We start from the raw sequence: 18,681 nt of genomic DNA on the forward strand, positions 1-18,681 counted from the left end.
AGTAATCATTAGAGAAATGCAAATAAAAACCACAATGAGATACCACTTCACCCCAGTCAAAATGGCTATCATCAATAAATCAACAAACAACAAGTGCTGGCGAGGATGTGGAGAAAAGGGAACCCTTGTGCACTGTTGGTGGGATTGCAGACTGGTGTAGCCACCATGGAAAACAGTATGGAGGTATCTCAAAAATCTTAAAATGGAACTAGTCTATGATCCAGCAAATCCACTCCAAGGTATCTATTCGGAGAAATCCAAAACTCTAATTCAAAAAAATTTATGCACCCCTATGTTTATTGCAGCATTATACACAATATCCAAGACATGGAAACAACCGAAATGCCCATCGGTAGACGATGGGTTTAAGAAACTGTAGTACATTTATACAATGGACTATTACGCAGCCATAAAGAAGAAAGAAATCTTACAATTTGCAACAACATGAGAAAGACAAATACCATATGATCTTACTTATGTGTGGAATCTAAAGAAAAGAATAAATGAATGAAGTAATCAGAAACAATCTCAGAGACATAGAGGAAAAACCGAGGGTTGCTAGATGGGAGGTGTGGGATAAGGGGTGGGGATAAGGGGAAATGTGAGGGGATTAGAAAGCATAGTCAGTAACCACAAGATTGCCACGGGGTTATGAAAGTCAATTTGGGGAATGTAATCAATAATGTTGTAAAGATTTTGTAGGGTATCCGATGGACACTTGTCTCGTTAGGGAGACCACTTCAGGGATGATGTAGATGCCTGATCACTGCACTGTACACCTGAAGCTGAAGGTGAACAATAATGAATGTCAACTACAATTTTATATATATATATATATACACATAGTTACAAGAAGCGGAGTACAGCATTAGGAATAGAGACAGTGGAAATGTAATGGCTGTGTGCGATGTCAGAGGGATAGTGGATGGGGGGCAGGGGGTTGTCACTGTGTGAGGGATATAAATGATAAATGTCTAACTATTACAATTGTTTTGTGCACCTGAAACCAATTTTAAAAAGTTATAAAAAATAAATAAATAAATAAATAAATAAATAAATAAATAAATAGATAAATAAAAAAAATAAGGATAAAAAAAGAGAAACTTCCATCTATATATGCATTTAATATCCATAACTCTGTGAGGTAGGTATTAGAATTATTCCCATTTTAATGATAAGAAAAGGGAGGCATAGAGAGGTTAAATAATTTCCCCAAGGTCACATAGTTAACACAAGTAGTGTGACTGTGGAGCCCACACTATTAACCTGTACTTAAGCTGCTGAGTATAGACTGAGTACTGTGCCAAACCTTTCACAAACTTTGTTTTATTTAATCTTCAAAACACCTGTAATATATGTCATTTTATGGAAAATAAACTGATATATAACAAAAACCTAGAATAAACAAAATATAAATTACAAACATGGAACTAAAACCCAGAAACCCTAACTCCTAATTCAGTGCTCTTTCTATGATGTCATAGAATTAATAGATGTTACCCATATGGGTTCAGAACATAAAAGAAAAAAAAACTCTAGCATTGTTGAACCCCTATCATGTTCCCAGGTATATCTCCTAACATTTACTCTTCTCAACAACTCTGTGAGGTATATTAATCACATTTAATGGATTAACAATCCAAGGTTAAAAGAGGTTAAATACATCGCCCAAGATTATGTGACAGAGCTAGGATATAAACCCAGGTTGTCCTGGCCCCAAGCTGAAGGCTTTCCTTTGAACAGGAATGAGGCACGATAGAAAGAAATGGAGACTGACAAGGAAAGAAAAGGCAAGGTGAGAAGCTATGAGGTTGTAGGGGTATTGTGACACCTACATGTAACTTTCCTGATAAACTTTTATTTCCTAAGTTTCCCAAATATACCTTTTTCCAGTCTTGCACCTCAGTCTTTTTTTTTCTTCTTTTCTTTTGGTCTCTTGGGCTCCAGCTTCAGAGCCATCCCAAAGCATCACAAAGGAGGGCAACATGCGGACTACAGGAGGGAGGTACAAGATAAAAGAATGTTTTGTGGTTTGGCAGTTTCTCTGATCATGAGAGGAAGAGATGGTGGAGTCTCTGTGGCACCTTTCTTTGTCCTGATGCTTCAATTTTCTTTTATATACACTCCTTAAGTCTTTTCCTAAGCAGCCTGGTCATCTTAGGAGGATCAAAGACATCTGAATAAAGTGAGTGGATTCTATTATCTGCTACATTGCTCTTCAAGTGGTCAATTCTCTCATGTTCACTTTCTGTCCAATACACTCTCCTTCCTACTCCTCTCTACACCTAATAAAACCCAAACCCCTACAAACATTTTCCAGATCTCGTCCATTCTATTGATACTTAGACCAACATCACTTTCTTCATCTTTTCCATTTATATCTGGTCTCTTTATTTATTCATACTCTGCCTGCTCTTGCTACAGCTTCTATGATCTTCCATTGCTAGTCTATCCTTTCTATATTATAGTTATCTTTACCTAATCTTCTCTCATTGGATCTGTTGCCTAGATAGCAAATTTATCCTACCAAATATCATCCATTTTATCCATAGAAAGTTTACTCTCTCTGCATGTAATCCAACTTCCTCATGTTTTATCTGATTCCTGCAGATCTACTCACTTTTCTACATTCAGTGTCTGTTTTCCTTGCATGTCATTTCAACTCTGTCAGATTTTCTGGTAATTCATTTAAATTCTCCACTCCTGACCATTTTCATCCAATTCATTTTCACATGCTGCCCTTTTTATATTCCATTCCTATCACCTGCAATTCATCTGTTCATCCCATATCATAATTTTCTTTATTTTCCCACCCATCCATGCATCCATACAACAATATAATACCTTTACTAAACAGTTACTAAAGCAGATCCTATCATAGGAACATTGTCAAAAAGAAAGACAGAAATACTAGTAATTAATCTATGTCTTTAGAAATGTAGAATGGGAACAGTGAGGAGAGGAAGTTCACCAAACCAGTGAAGGGAAAAGGAAAGAAAGAAGGACAGCTGTCTCTATGAGGAGTTGCCACATCAGCCAAGACTTGAAGGCTTGAAGGAGTTAGCCATGCTCATGGAGACTGCAGCATGAGCAAAGCTACAGAGGTAATACCCATGCCATATGCCAAGAGCTTCAGAGTATAAAATATAAGGTAGGTTGTGGCAAGAGATAGGTTTTGGTGATAGGAGTGGCAGGTCATGAAGTACTTATATGCCTTGTTAAATAGCTTGAACATTATTGTGTAGGCAAGGGGTGTTATAGAAGGACTTTAAGTAGGGGAGTGAAATGGTCAGATTCCAACTTTAGGGGAGAGATTATAGGCAATAAGACCAATTACCAGTCCATGTGTAAGAAACTAATCTTTTTATTCAAGTATGCAGAGCATCAAATGTGAAGGTAGAGAAGACGAAAGGATAAGCAGGAAGGTCTGGGGCCAAATGATCAAATGCATATTAAATGTCATATGAGGCTGGTATTGAGAAGAAAGAATGAAAGTTACGATTATGAATGACAATTGTACTTTTGAGATTCCCATTTATGAAGCTAGTATATAATGTAGGGATAGTTGTGGTAGCTTAAGCTTTCACAGATGAGAAGATGAAGATATGTCTCTACCACTAGATTATGAGCTCCTTGATAACTTAGTTTTCTTTACTTTTTACGTAATGCAACTCGGCTTGTGGTCTGGAACATAGTTGATCTACCATAAATTATGAAACGAATAAATTGTGGGTGTGGATAATAAGGATGGGAGTGATGGGAAATGTAAGCCAGGGATATAGGAATTTTGTAGTTGTAACAAAGTACTTTAGTATTGAGGGATGCCAAGGGCTCAAGTGCTGAGTAATGCTCAAGTATTGATCACAGCATAAAGAGAAGAAAAACCATTACCAGCTTTAATGTTTTTATATTCCATATATAAGTAAGATACATAGTATGAGATATATAGTATTTTTCTCTGTCTGGCTTATTTCACTTAGTAGAATGCCTTTAAGGTCTATCTATGTCATTGCAAATGGGAGAATTTCCCTTTTTTGTGGGTGAAATACACACACACACACATACACAAACACACACACATTTTCTTTATCCATTCATCCATCGATGATGGACACTTAGGTTGTTCCCATGTCTTGGCTACTCATAGAAACAGAAAGAGGAATAGTGAGTGTCAGGAGCTGAGGGCTAGGAAAATGGGGAGACATTGGTCAAAGAGTATAAACTTTTAGGTATAAGATGAATACATTCTGATATAATGTACAACATTATATGTACAGTTAACAACACTCTATTGTATACTTGAAGGTTGCAATGGGATTAGAGCTTTAGTACTCCCACCACAACAACAAAATGGTAATTATATGAGGTAAACGATGTGTTAACTAATCTTATTGTGGTACACATTTCACAATATATACTTGTATCAAATGGTCACATTGTACAACTTAAATTTACCCAATGTTATATGTCAATTTTATGTCAATAAAGCTGGAAAAAAATACATTTGCAGGTTGAAATCTGATGTGTGAATGCGTTCTGCCCTTGCTAACCCCACAGAAACAGGCAGGCCTAAGACTAAAATGTAAGGAATCTCCTGAGGGGAACTAGCACCCAGGTGTTCAGCTTCTTCTGCCACCATTCACCCTTCTAACCTCTATACTCCCTTCCAATGCTACAACCATACAGGGACAATAGAGGCCAATAACTTTTTCTTCGTATCAACCCCCATGTGGAAAAATCAACAGTAGGTCCAGAAGAGGCTTGATGTTTGGAAAGGGCAAATTTTATTTTTGATACCACAGAAAACAAAGACAGTACTCTCTAAATATATGCTTTTATGTTGGTCTTGATACTGTTAAAGTAATTAAACAAGGATGCCATTGAATTACGTGGCTTTAATGGCTTGGTAGCATACAATGGCTTGGTAAGCCATCAAAAACTTAAGCCAGAGTCAACTGGAAATGCACTCATATTCAAGAAAACAAAATTTAAAAACAACCAATCACAAGAAGTCAACTAGGCCTTTCCCCAAAAGTCAACCACCTGACCTATAACCAGTCAAATAATGTCCTTGCTTTGCCTCTCCACCTGCTCTATAAAAGCCTTGCCCCTAGCTTCTGTCAACAGAGCATATCTAACCAATTTGTTTGGCACTGACTGATTTGAATTGATGTTTGCTCAAATAAACTCTTGAAAATTTTAATGTGCCTCAGTTTATCTTTTAACAATACTAAAGGAAGACTTTTTTTTTTACTCTCATTCCAAGAGAGCACAACTTTCAGAACCATTGGGATTTCCAATTTTTCTGCCATCCAGAATCCTCTTCCTAATGTGATTTTCTGGTGGGTCCCAGGTCCTCCTCTTAAGTACTAGGTTATGTAGGACTTTCATTCTATAGGTAGAACCTTTTGGGGTTCTCCTTTTTTCCCTTGTAGAAGAGGAACTGCTTTCCTAGCTGAACCCTAAGGATTCCCTCTCTTGGATGTAAATCCAGGGTAAATCTCACAGTCCCTCCTTTATGTTGCCTGAATATTTTGGAAACTCTAAGGTCCTGACTTACTGGTTCCACCTCTTACTATCTGTGTGACCTGAAACAAGTACTTAACTATACCTCAGTTTCCTTAGGTGTTAAGTGGGGTTAATAACAGTACTAACTCAAGGTTTTTCTGAAGATTAAGTGAATTAATATCTGCAAAATTTTTAGAATGCTTGCACTAATAAAACACAACAAATACTCAATTGTATTATATGTTATTGTTATTCCTTCATTATGTAACTTATGACTCAACACAGAGTCATAATCTAGCTCACAGACAAACTTCCATGTTAGGGTAGATCAGATTCTCTTACTATTTTTGTTTTTTAATGTATGTTCTTTGGGGACCAACTAGTGTCATCTTTACCTGGTGCTTATCAATGCATGCTTCTTCAAGTGCCAGAACAGACTCCTTCCTGTACTATCTCCAAAATAACACACTTTATTATTGTCCATGTTTGTCTTAGCTCTTTCCCAGGTTACAGAAGAGAGCAATGGCCTCTGCTCAGTGGTGAATTATATATACTACATACATTGCATTCTACTAATATAAACCCATCAAGAGAAAGGCTGGGTTCTTGCTGCTACCTCCTGAAGACACTCTGTTCTCCCTCCTGAACAGCGGGCAAGACCAAACCCATGGAATGGAGGAACCAAAGTGGGAGAGTAAGTGAGTTTGTGTTGGTAGGCTTCCCAGCTCCTGTGCCACTGCGGGCACTACTGTTTGCCATCGCTCTGCTGGCCTATCTGTTGGTCCTGATTGAGAACACACTCATCATTGTGGCAGTTAGGACCCACCCCACCCTCCACAAACCCATGTACTTCTTTCTGGCAAATATGTCCTTCCTGGAGATCTGGTATGTGACTGTCACTATTCCCAAGATGCTAGCTGGCTTTGTTGGGTCCAAACAGGGCCATGGACAGCTAATTTCCTTTGAGGGCTGCATGACACAGCTCTACTTTTTCCTGGGTCTGGCCTGCACTGAGTGTGTCCTTCTTGCTGTTATGGCCTATGATCGTTATGTGGCCATCTGCCATCCTCTCCGCTACCCCATCATTGTCAGTAGCCAGCTGTGTGTGCAGCTGGCAGCCAGCTCCTGGGCTGGAGGTTTTGGTATCGCCATGCTCAAAGTTTTTTTCATTTCTCGCCTCTCTTACTGTGGCCCAAACACCATCAACCACTTTTTCTGTGATGTCTCCCCATTGCTCAACCTTTCATGCACTGACATGTCCACAGCAGAGCTTACAGACTTTGTCCTGGCAATTTTTATCCTGCTAGGGCCACTTTCTGTCACTGGGGCCTCCTACATGGCCATTGCTGGTGCTGTGATGCGCATTTCCTCAGCTGCTGGGCGCCATAAAGCCTTTTCTACCTGTGCCTCTCATCTCACTGTTGTGGTCATCTTCTATGCAGCCAGCATCTTCATCTATGCCCGGCCAAAGGCACTCTCAGCTTTTAACACCAACAAGCTGGTCTCTGTACTCTACGCCGTCATTGTACCATTGCTCAACCCCATCATTTACTGCTTGCGCAACCAAGAGGTCAAGAGAGCCCTACGCCATACTCTACATCTGTACCAGGGCCAGGATGCTAAGCCTGGGAAAGCTAGAAGAGGTGGGTAGAAGGGAGGTGTTAAGTCTTAGAAAATATTCTTAAATTTGGGGTCTATGTCTTCTATGAAGTTCAGAGGAGTTTTAGGGCCTAAATTAGGGATTAGAGGTTCAATGAAACCACCAAGAAATTAGTTAAGAAGGAGAAAGAGGAATGGATTGTAAGCTAGCAGCTATCATCTGGATTTCTATGTAATTTACATAGAGCAGGTTTAGGAATCATGCATCCTGATGGGGTGGAAAGGATTGACTGAGCAGAAGGTACTGCACTTCAATATTTAAACAACCAAACAAGTGCAGAACTGGCATCTCTCTTCATGGCCTTTCCTGGGATTGCTCTTGGTTGTGATTCTGAAGAAGAAGATATAGAAAAGGGAAGCAGAAGGACGAAGCCATTCAGGGAAGCAAAGGCTTAATTATGGAAAAGCATCAGGAGTCTCTGGATGATAATTCTTTTAGCTATAGGCCACTGACTGCAGCCTATGAGGTAACGGGGCCCAGGAAGTTATAATTTTAGTGTGAATTACAAGGCAAGGAGATAAGGAACTGTGAATTTTTGTGTTGACAACGTATCACCTTCGGGACTACAGAGGTTTTTGCCTAATTTCTTGATTTACAAAGGTCAGTTAACACATCGAACTGGTGGCTGAGTGCAGTTGTTTGTTTAATCTTCCATTTTCCTAATTAGACTGTAAGCTCCATGGAGACAAGGATCACATTTGCTTATTCATCATTTTATTACCATGACCCAGAACAATGTCTAGCATATGGTGGCTATAAGAAAGCATAATAAATAAATATAATTTAGAGCCATGTAGGCAGGCATGTGTGTCACACCTATAGCTAGGATTGGGAGGTGCAGGAACTAAACCCTTCAAGCTTCGCTAGAGTATGGAGAGGTACAAATTGGTTCAGGCTTGCTGGAAGGAAATTTGGCAACATGTGTCACAAACACCAAAAATATAGAAAACATTCTGATGCAGAAAGATTTGTATAGATAGATGTATAATTTATAAACTGTAAATTATTTAACCAATTCTCTATTTGTAGAAGTTTAACATATTTCTGTGTTTTTGTTATTATAAATAAAATGCACTGATAGGTCCTCTCTGATAGCCAGTCATCATGATCACAGGTTATTCTGTGCAGCTGGTAGATTTCTTTTATATAACTGGTTTTATGATCGCTGTGATCAAGGTTTATTTCATTTTACATGTCACCATCTGTGTCTCCAATGTCATGAACCACTGTTTTTTTGGTGACATCTCACTGGTCCTCGAACTGGCCTGTAAAGACATGTCCATAGCTCAGCAAGTGGACTTTGCTTTAGCTATTGTCACTTTTGCCTTCCCTTTCATCATTACCATCCTCTCCCATATCTACATTGTCTCTGCCATTCTGCATATATCCTCCACTCAGGGAGGGAAGAAATCCTCCACCTGAGCACCCCACCTCACTGTAGTCATAGTTTATTGCATAGCCATGATTGTCGTGTATGTTCAATCCAGAACTATTGCATCATTTAATTCCAACAAATTAATCTCAGCTGTGTATGCAGTCCTCACACACATGCTAAATCCCTTCATCTACTCTCTCAGGAACGGGGAAGTGAAGAATGCTATCAGAAAGACCATGGGGGTTGGCCAGTGCCTCCTGCTCAGCTGAGCCCTGCTGCCTTGAGGAAGAAACAGTGTCCGAGAAAGGATGTCATTCCTATGACACTTATCATGATTCTGCATATTTGCTTGCTTTATAGATCTTGATTTTTAAAGTAATCACAGAATAGGACGAGAGAAAAAAATTAAAAATTGAAACATGACATATCATGTATTGCTTAAACTATGTTTAATATATACTGTATGAAGTTTGGACAACTAAGTTTGTGAACTTATATTTATATATTTAATCAGTACTTTGAAATTACAGAGTAATAATAATAAAGGTTAACATGTGTAAGGTAGTATTATTAGCTCTTTACACATAATAAACTATTTTATTCTCATAACACTATGAGTTAGCTATGATTAGTTACCTGATTTTACAGATAGGAAACTGATTCACACAAAGAGAGATTAAATAAGCTGTCCAAGATGCACACTTAATAAAATGTGAAAGTTGTTTTTGAAGTCAGGGAGTCTAACTTTAAAACAACTGTATTAGATTTTCTCTATATCTAAGAGTCTGCGATAATAGCTCTAGGTATACATTAGTTAACAAACTCTGATGCCTGGAAGGAATAAGCAATCCAGTCAGTAAGTTATGTGCAAGTGCGATGAGATTTGATAACGGTGTGGTAGTGGTGGTGGCGGTGGTGATAGCGCTGTTTGTGATTGTATAGGGTTGATGATGATGGACTACCACTGACATTAAAAATAATGTTGATAATCTCCCAGTCCTCTCCCAATTTTAGACTCCTTCCAGGACTATAAGAGCTCATTTCTCATTATAGGGTTGGGATCAAGTTTCATGAGAAAGAATCAGTATTACTGCAAATTTTGCAGTTATGTGTCCCTTGAGACACTCTCTTTTGGTCTCTTGGATTCTTGTGGCCCTCCATGCTATATCATGATCACTATCAGCAAACTAATGGAACATCATTACATCAGCATATATCTGAGCATATATTGAGGGTTTCAACCCTCAATGCATCAATATAGCATAAATGCTATACACAAATTAGGCAGAAAACAAATACAAAATTTTCTAAGACAAATGTGTTAAATACCATTGGGGAACCTACTGACTAGATAAGGAAATGTTGTGTACCAGGGAGAATTCCACACAATTGATCAAACTGAATCTAAAATATGAGAGAAATAATCAGAAAGAGCTACCCATTTTATATCCTGCCCATTTTAAGTGAGAGTCTAAAATTGGTCTCCAGGGTACCCAGTTAGTTCAGTTGGTTAAGGCATGGTGCTGATAACTCCGAGGTTGCTGGTTCGATCCCTGCATGGGCCACTGTGAGCTGTGCCTTCCTTAAACAAACAAACAAACAAACAAATAAAATAAAATAAAATAGATCTCCTAATTTTGACCTAAGCCATCCTCAACATTATTCAACCTCCTGGACTAATCATTCTTATATATTGCTCTTATAATGTCACTCTACTACTTAAGAATTCTCAATTTGAATGAAATAGTACTTACTCATTTGATTAATTATTATTATTTTGGAATCATTCTAGCATTCACCAACTCAATCTTGTTTTTTATTGATCCTCGATATGAAACATCCATTTTGATGATATCAGTCACCTTAATATACTTAATAATTACATTATAGTAATTCTTATCTTGCTTAACTTCATTCATTCATCCACTGATTAAGTATTTTTTGTACCTTTATCCCTTGGCAAGCCCTGTAATAGCCTATGAGAATATAATGGTCAACAACAACAAAAAATAAATAGACACAGATTCTTCCTTCAAATAGCTATAATGAGTATGAAAGATAAAGACACAATTACCTTCAGAGTTATAAGTGTGATGATGCAAGTACAAAATACTATGGAAGCAAATGGTAGGTAGAACTAGTGTGAGCAGAGAAAATGTTCCAGTAGAAGAAGTAGCATTTAGGCTAACACTTGAAGGAAATACACAAATGTAAAATGGTGGGCAGTAGTGAAGGTCAGGATTGCAGAGATAAAAAAACCCAAGAATCAAGAGAGATAACAGCACACTCAAAGACCTGAAAGATGATTAGCATAAAGTGACGTAAGGAAGTAAGGGCTCACATAACAAAGAACATTCATGTTTACCAATCCAAATCTAACCAATCTGTGAATTTTCTCTTACTGCATAAATTTATGGACACATAATAACTTCTACAGAGGCATTTTTAGTTTCTGCAAGTACTGGATCTTCAGGTTGTTGTGCTTCTACCAGGTGAATGGCAGTTACTCATAAAGCACGAACAAAGTGAACTCACTTTGAATATTCAGCCTTGCCTGCAGCAGCTTTTCATTCCAATAGATGTCAGTCTGTGTTTCACTCCTTGTTAGACTGTGAGTTACTCCAGGGCAGAAACAACCTTATTCCTCTTAAATCTACATTATTGGCCATAGTCCCTGACACTGTAGGCACCTGTGATGGCTATCCTCTATTTCCCAAACCCCCACCCCAGTTATCTGTTCTTTGCATTCCTGTACCACTTTGTATACCCAATCTCCCAAGGGGTGAGAAGAATTGATCCTGTGGACTATATCACTCTGGCTCTGTTGGCCTCTGGCTTCCAATTTGGTTGGGTCAATGGGAGGCACCAGCAGAAAACTCAAGATGCCAGGATAAAGATGACAAGGGATTCTTTCCTACTTCCCTGGGTTCTGTGACTCTGGCAATGACAACTTCTGCAACAGGGGTGCCCCTTCGAAAGCTGGAGCTGTCACTGGGTATCTGCACTACCAGTCCTTACGTGGCTCAACATCCCTATTGGTTGTCTTCATCTCATCCAATCCTTGGCACATAGTTGTGAAATTAATTCTACTCAAAAATTTCAGCAGAAATTACTTTCTGTTTCTTACTAAGATCCTGACTATATATGACATTTAATAAATATTAGTCAAATTGAAGTAAATGTCAGTGGGAATGCTTTGAATAAATATACTAATTTAAAGACTGACATGAGTTTATATTTTGAAATAAATAACACAACCTAAGGAAAGTTCATTTTCTACTTAAGTATGATATATGACAGAACGTGAATTAAAATACAAAACCATTAGTTCCACATTTAATTTTTCAAATATTTCTTTATAAAAAACTTCTACCTTTCTACCATCTACATGATGTCACTGCTGAATTGAATTGATTCTGAGATGTCTGAGCTAACACATTCAGCAAATTTAAACTCAGGTGTTGAGGATCTAATACTGGTCCTACTTAAACTCTTCCAAAAAAACTGAAGAAGAGACAATACTCCCTAACTCATTTTATGAAGCCAACATTACCCTGATACCAAAACCTGGTAAGGACAACACAAAAAAATAAAACTACAGACCAATATTTCTGATGAATACAGATGCAAAAATCCTAAACAAAATTCTAGCAAATCAAATGCAATAATGCATTAAAAAGATTATACGTCACGACAAAGTGGGGTTCATTCCAGGGACACAAGGATGGTTCAATATATGCAAATCTATCAGTGTGATACATCACATAAAATAAAGGACAAAAATCATATGATTACATTAACTGATGCAGAAAAACGCTTGACAAGATACAACATCCATTTATGATTAAAACACTTAATAAAATAGGTATAACAGGAAAATACCTTAATATAATAAAGGCCATATATGACAAACCCTCAGCTAATCTCATAATTAATGTAAAAAACTGAAGCCCTTTGTCTCCGTTCAGGAACACGACAGGGCTGTCCCCTATCACCTCTGCTTTTCAACATAGTGTTGAAAGTCCTCGCCAGAGCAATCAGGCAAGAGAAAGAAATCAAAGGCATCCAAATTGGGAATGAAGAAGTTAAATTATCACTCTTTGCAGATGACATGATGCTACATATAGAAAACCCTAAAGACTCCACCAAAAAGCTATTAGAAACAATCAACGAATACAGTAAAGTTGCTGGCTACAAAATCAATGTACAAAAGTCCATTGCATTCTTATATACTAACAATGAAATCTCAGAAAAAGAAATGAAAAAAAAAAAAAACCAACACAATTCCTTTTGCAATTGCAACGAAAAGAATAAAATACCTAGGAATGAACTTAACCAAGAATGTGAAAGACCTATATGCTGAAAACTATAAGACATTCTTAAAATAAATTGAAGAAGACATAAAGAAATGCAAAGACATTCCATGCTCATGGATTGGGAGAATTGACATAGTTAAAATGGCCATATTACCCAAAGCAATATACAGATTTAATGCAATCCCCATCAAAATCCCAATGGCGTTTTTTAAAGAAATAGAACAAAACTCATCAGATTTGTTTGGAACCACAAAAGACCCTGAATAGCCAAAGCAATCTTAACAAAAAAGAACAATGCTAGAGGTATCACACTCCCTGACTTTAGCTTGTATTACAGGGCAACAACAATCACAACAGCATGGTATTGGCAGAAAAACAGACACATAGACCAATGGAATAGAATTGAGAACCCAGAAATAAAACCACATAAATATGGACAGATAATTTTTGACAAAGAAGCAAAACACATACAACGGAGAAAAGACAGCCTCTTCAATAAATGGTGCTGGGAGAATTGGAAAGCCACGTGCAAAAGAATGAAACTGGACTGCTATCTGTCACCATGTACCAAAATTAATTCAAAATGGATCAAAGACTTAAGCATAAGATGTGAAACAATAAACTGCATAGAAGAAAACATAGGTACTAAACTTATGGACCTTGGGTTCAAAGAGCATTTTATGAATTTGACTCCAAAGGCAAGGGAAGTAAAAGCTAAAATAAATGAATGGGACTATATTAAACTTAAAAGTTTCTGCACAGCAAAAAAAAACCATCGACAAAATAAAGAGTTAACCAACTGAATGGGAGAAGATTTTTGCAAACAGTGCCTCCGATAAGGGGCTAATATCCAAAATATACAAGGAACTCATGCAACTCAACAACAAAAAACAAACAACCCAATTGAAAAATGGGCAGAGGAACTGAAGAGACATTTTTCCAAAGAGGACATACAAATGGCAAATAGACATATGAAAAAATGCTCAACATCACTAATCATCAGAGAAATGCAAATAAAAACCACAATGAGATATCACCTCACCCCAGTCAGAATGGCTATCATCAACAAGACAAATAGTAACAATTGTTGGAGAGGCTGTGGAGAAAAAGGAACCCTCATACATTGTTGGTGGGAATGCAGACTGGTGCAGCTGCTATGGAAGGCAGTGTGGAGGTTCCTCAAAAAATTATGAATAGAATTACCATATGACCCAGCAGTCCCTCTCCTGGGTATCTACCCAAAAAATCTGAAAACATTTATCCATAAAGACAAGTGTGCTCCAATGTTCATTGCAGCTTTATTTACGGTGACCAAGACATGGAAACAACCAAAATGTCCTTTGATAGATGAATAGATAAAGAAGTTGTGGTATATATACACAATGGAATACTATTTGGTGGTAAGAAAAGATAAAATAGAACTATTTGTGACAACATGGATGGATCTTGAGATTATAATGCCAAGCGAAATAAGTCAGACAGAAAAAGTAGAGAACTATATGATTTCACTGATATGTGGTATATAAGCAAAAACAACAAAAGAAAAAGAGAAACAAAAAAAGAAACAAAATCTCATAGACACAGACAATAGTTTAGTGGTTACCAGAGGGTAAGGGGGGATTGAGAGTGTAAAGGGGATCAAATATATGGTGATGGAAGGAGAACTGACTTTGGGTGGTGAACACACAATGTGATATATAGGCGATGTATCACAGAATTGTAAACCTGAAATCTATGTAACTTTACTAACAATTGTCACTCCAATAAACTTTAATTAAAAATAAAATAAAATAAACTCAGGTGTTGAATATGTTATACTCAGCTTTTTTGCCACTTATTATGAGACTTTATACGCCACTAAGAAACATTTAGTTCATCTCTGAACCAGTATAAGTGACTTTACTGCATAGAACTACCCCCACTACTTTTTACCTTTTAGGTTGCACTGCTTCTCTTAGCAGAGTAAATCAGACTATATTTTAAGATCCATAGAAGAATTTCCCCAATATATTTTCCCAGGGGCTTCCAATTCACTCATTCAAGTTTATTATCTTTTAATAAATGATGGTAATCGAACTTTAAAAACAGCTTCACCAGCAATTTGGTAACTGGGAAAATAATAGGAATGTAGATGATCTTGGGAGGCAAATATTTAGCTTAAGACCCTGACATTACCAGCTATTATTAGTTTTGTGGTTTCTGTAGATTATTAGAACTTCAGGTTTTTTTTGAGTTTCAGTTTCCGAAATGTGGGTCATAATACCTACCTTCAAAAGTTCTTATGAAGATTGTATAAAAATGAATACATATGAATGCATCTGGAACAGCGTTTGACACATACTTTTCTAAATTAGTCAACAAAATACAAGATAAGCAGAATTGCTCATAACATCTTTAAAATTCAGCTGGAGTCTCAAGTCTTCCATGATGTTTTGCCATTTTTTCCCAAACTCCAGCTTGTGCTGATTTGTCGCCACATCTATCAGGAAGAAAGGATCTCTAGCTGTGCCTAGCTCCTTTTTAGTGTGACAATATATTGGTTATAACACTCTTCCAGACTCCACCTTTTATTTGATAATGATTCAAATTCACATATTGTTTCTCATTATTAGATTACAAGTTTCTTATTTCATAGACATCTCTTTATGACTCTCAGCTACTAAAAGTTATTTCTAATTATTATGTATTCAATGGTCAATACATATTTGATGGATAAAGCCCTTTGTGAATGTATGTCATACTTTCAATTGACAGCCACAGTGCCCATACTTTACAAATTTGGGTGCATACTTCCAATTTCAAATATTCTGTTCTCTCTAATCTTCCAAATTTTAAATTAAATTTATTGGGATGACATTGGTTAGCAAAATTACACAGGCTTCAAGTCTATAATTCTATAAAACATCATCTGTATATTACAATGTGTGTTCACAACGCAGTCAGTTCTCCTTCAATTACCATATATTTGACCCTCTTTACCCTTTTCTATCATCCTCCCTTACCCCCTGGTAATCATTAAACTGTTGTCTGTGTCTATAAGTTTTTATCTTTTTGTTTGTTGTTTTCAGTTTTATATCCCATATATGAGTGAAGTCATATGGTTCTCAACTTTTTCTGTCTGACTTATTTCGCTTAACTCTTCCAATTTTTAGATTAAAGGAAATATCATGGATTAGTTCTTCATATCCATTTCAATACTTTCTAACATGCTGAGGCTGGAAAGCTTAACATTATAATTCTCAGGCTTCATTTATGTTTAGGTTCCTGTCTGATGCACATATGTGAGACATTGATTCACACATAAGTCACATGCAGAGGGAGGCAGAGGGTGGGGCATTCAAGTAGCTGATGTGGATTATGTCCAGCAGATTCTGGTTCATTGGCCCTGGAGAGGAAGCAGCAACAACAGCAACAACTTTATTGTGGTTAAGACAAGGAGGTTTGGGGGAGCTGAAAATTGTTCCTGGGTTTCAGCCTAAATAAAGCCCCCTACTCAAGCCCTCTCTATGATTTTACAAGAACCAAATTCTCTTTTTGCTTAAACTAAGGTGAATTCCATTATCTATAACATAACACTGACTAATACAATCTCTCTGGGAAAATTATTATTTATCTTTAGCCTTGATTTTCTTGTTTGAAAAATGGAAATATTAATAACATTTTACAAGATGGCAGATTAGGTAAATGCTATGTCTATTGCATCCCAGGATCATACCAAAATTACAAATAAGCTATAGAACAATCAACCTCAAGAATCATCTAAAGACTAGCTGAACAAAACCTCTGTAACTAAGGATATAAAGAAGAGGCTATATCCAGAATGGTACGAAGGGTGGAGACATGAAACAGGCTGACCCCAAACCCATAGACAGTGGTTGAACACTGGGAGGGACACCTTAGTGGTGGAGGTCCCACCAAAAGAGGAAGGGGTCCCAGCCCCCTACTGGGCTCCTCAGCCCAAAGGTCCTATGTGGGGACGAGGAGTTTCCACAATATTAGGCCATGAAAATCAGTGTGTAATCTGTTCATCCCCGTGAGACGGAAGGCGGCTGGAAAGCCACACACCCTCTTAAAAGGCCCACACAGACTCGCTTGCAAATACTCAGTCTCCGGTGGAGGGGTGGCAACTTGAGATGTGCTAGAGACATACAGGGAAAGACTGAGTTGTGTGGCTTTGAGAGAGGGTTGGAGGGACAGCAGCCATTTCTCTGTGTGGAGCCTGCCTTATGTGTGGCTTGCAGGAGGGTCCCATCTTTTCTATGTTGGTTCCCCCAAAGCGCCAAATCTGCGACCATATTGGTCTGGAAAATTCATGTTAGTGCACCACTTTGGTACCCACCACAGACAGCTAGTATTGCTTAACCCAAAGCATTCCCAGCGTTGACCCTGTCTCAAAAGCTTCAGAAGACTTTTACAGCAGTGAATGGCCTGTGGCTGCCTGCAAAACTTTTGGTGGTGGGCAATGAGCCACAACCTGTTCTGTAGCCTCTCTTGGGAGGCTTTCAGGGACCTGTGGGCCTAAGGAGAATGGTGACTAGCTGTGGTGTTCTCAGCGCATTTTTGTGAAGTGGTCACAGGCCCAAGGATGGTACAAGAACTGAAACTTCATTAACTTTCTATAAACAATTGCCCGCACTCCATAGCTCCCTGAAACCCTGCCCCCACCACACACACCTGTATTGCCAGTGGACACTCTTGGCACCTGGGTGGCCAGCCCTGCCCCACAAACTGTGGAATCCTTTTACAGCAGGGGACAACCCACAGCTGCCTGGGGAAATTTTGGTGGTGGGCAGTGAGTCACAACTTGTGCCATAGCCTCTCTTGGCAGTTTTCAGAGATCTGCAAGCCTGCGGTGACTGGTGGCTGGCTGTGGTGTTCTTAGAACAAAGTGGTCACAGGCCAGGCACTGGTATAAGAACTGAATCTGCATTAACCTTGTGAAAACCACCAGCAAAACCTGTGACTCCCTGAGACCTCACCCTCCCAGCTAGTGCTGCATCATTGGAGGCACTCTCAACACTGTGTGAACAAGCCCAGCCCACACACCTAAGGAGGCTCTTTCAACAGCTAAGCCTTATATGCAGCTGGCAGGTGGCAACAGGCCAATGGGGCCCTGGGTCTTTTGATAAGCTGCCTCAGGCCAAATACTGGTAGCAGCCAGCCTCAGTTCATAGGGAAGCCCCCCCACACTCCTCCAGGTTCAGCACAGGCAGCAGCCAACCACATCTACAAGGCTGAAATTGGCCTGCACAGGAACCTTTCCCAAGAGACACCAGAAACAATACATCCAGGGGCCAGAATCAGAACATACCAGGCACTACCTGGTTAGTCCTCCAAGCCGCACATCCAAAAGATGGTCTCAACAGGTACAAGAGCTCACGGGGTCAAATCCTCCTCTGACTGGACAGCCCGCACACAGCAGCTCATATACAGTGGGCATAGCCAATCCTCACAGTCAGTCAGCTTGGGAATCATCCCACTTACTGAAGTGCCAAAAGCAATCAAGGCTGAACTACAACAAGAGAATACACACAACATACTCAAGGGACACTCCTGGAACACACACAAAGGAGATCAGGGAGACTGCATCATTGGACCACACAAGACACAAAATACATAAGGCCACCCAGCAAAGACTGAAAGACATAGGAGATCTACGTAATACATAGAAACAAACACAGAGAGGCAACCAGAATGAGGAAACAAAGAAACATGTCCAAAATAAAAGAACAGGAGAAACCTCCAGAAATAGAACTAAATGAAATGGAGGCCACCAACTTACCAGAGACAGAGTTTAAAACAATGGTTATAAGTATGTTTAA

At 38.5% G+C, this 18,681-nt stretch overlaps 1 protein-coding gene across 1 annotated transcript; it reads left to right on the forward strand.

The window, feature by feature from the left end:
• Nucleotides 1-6,110: 6,110 nt before the first annotated feature.
• LOC117030950 (olfactory receptor 226) lies at nt 6,111-7,250 on the forward strand. The gene has a single exon (XM_033121216.1). The coding sequence runs from the start codon at nt 6,176-6,178 to the stop codon at nt 7,157-7,159; it is 984 nt and encodes a 327-aa protein (XP_032977107.1). The 5' UTR covers nt 6,111-6,175; the 3' UTR covers nt 7,160-7,250.
• The last annotated feature ends 11,431 nt before the right edge of the window (nt 7,251-18,681 follow it).

Source organism: Rhinolophus ferrumequinum, chromosome 11 (assembly GCF_004115265.2).
Source record: "Rhinolophus ferrumequinum isolate MPI-CBG mRhiFer1 chromosome 11, mRhiFer1_v1.p, whole genome shotgun sequence".
NCBI lineage: Eukaryota > Metazoa > Chordata > Mammalia > Chiroptera > Rhinolophidae > Rhinolophus > Rhinolophus ferrumequinum.

Excerpts from the sequence above, each read along its gene's own strand:
- LOC117030950 (XM_033121216.1), top strand. The coding sequence starts at position 6,176 with ATGGAATGGAGGAACCAAAGTGGGAGAGTAAGTGAGTTTGTGTTGGTA.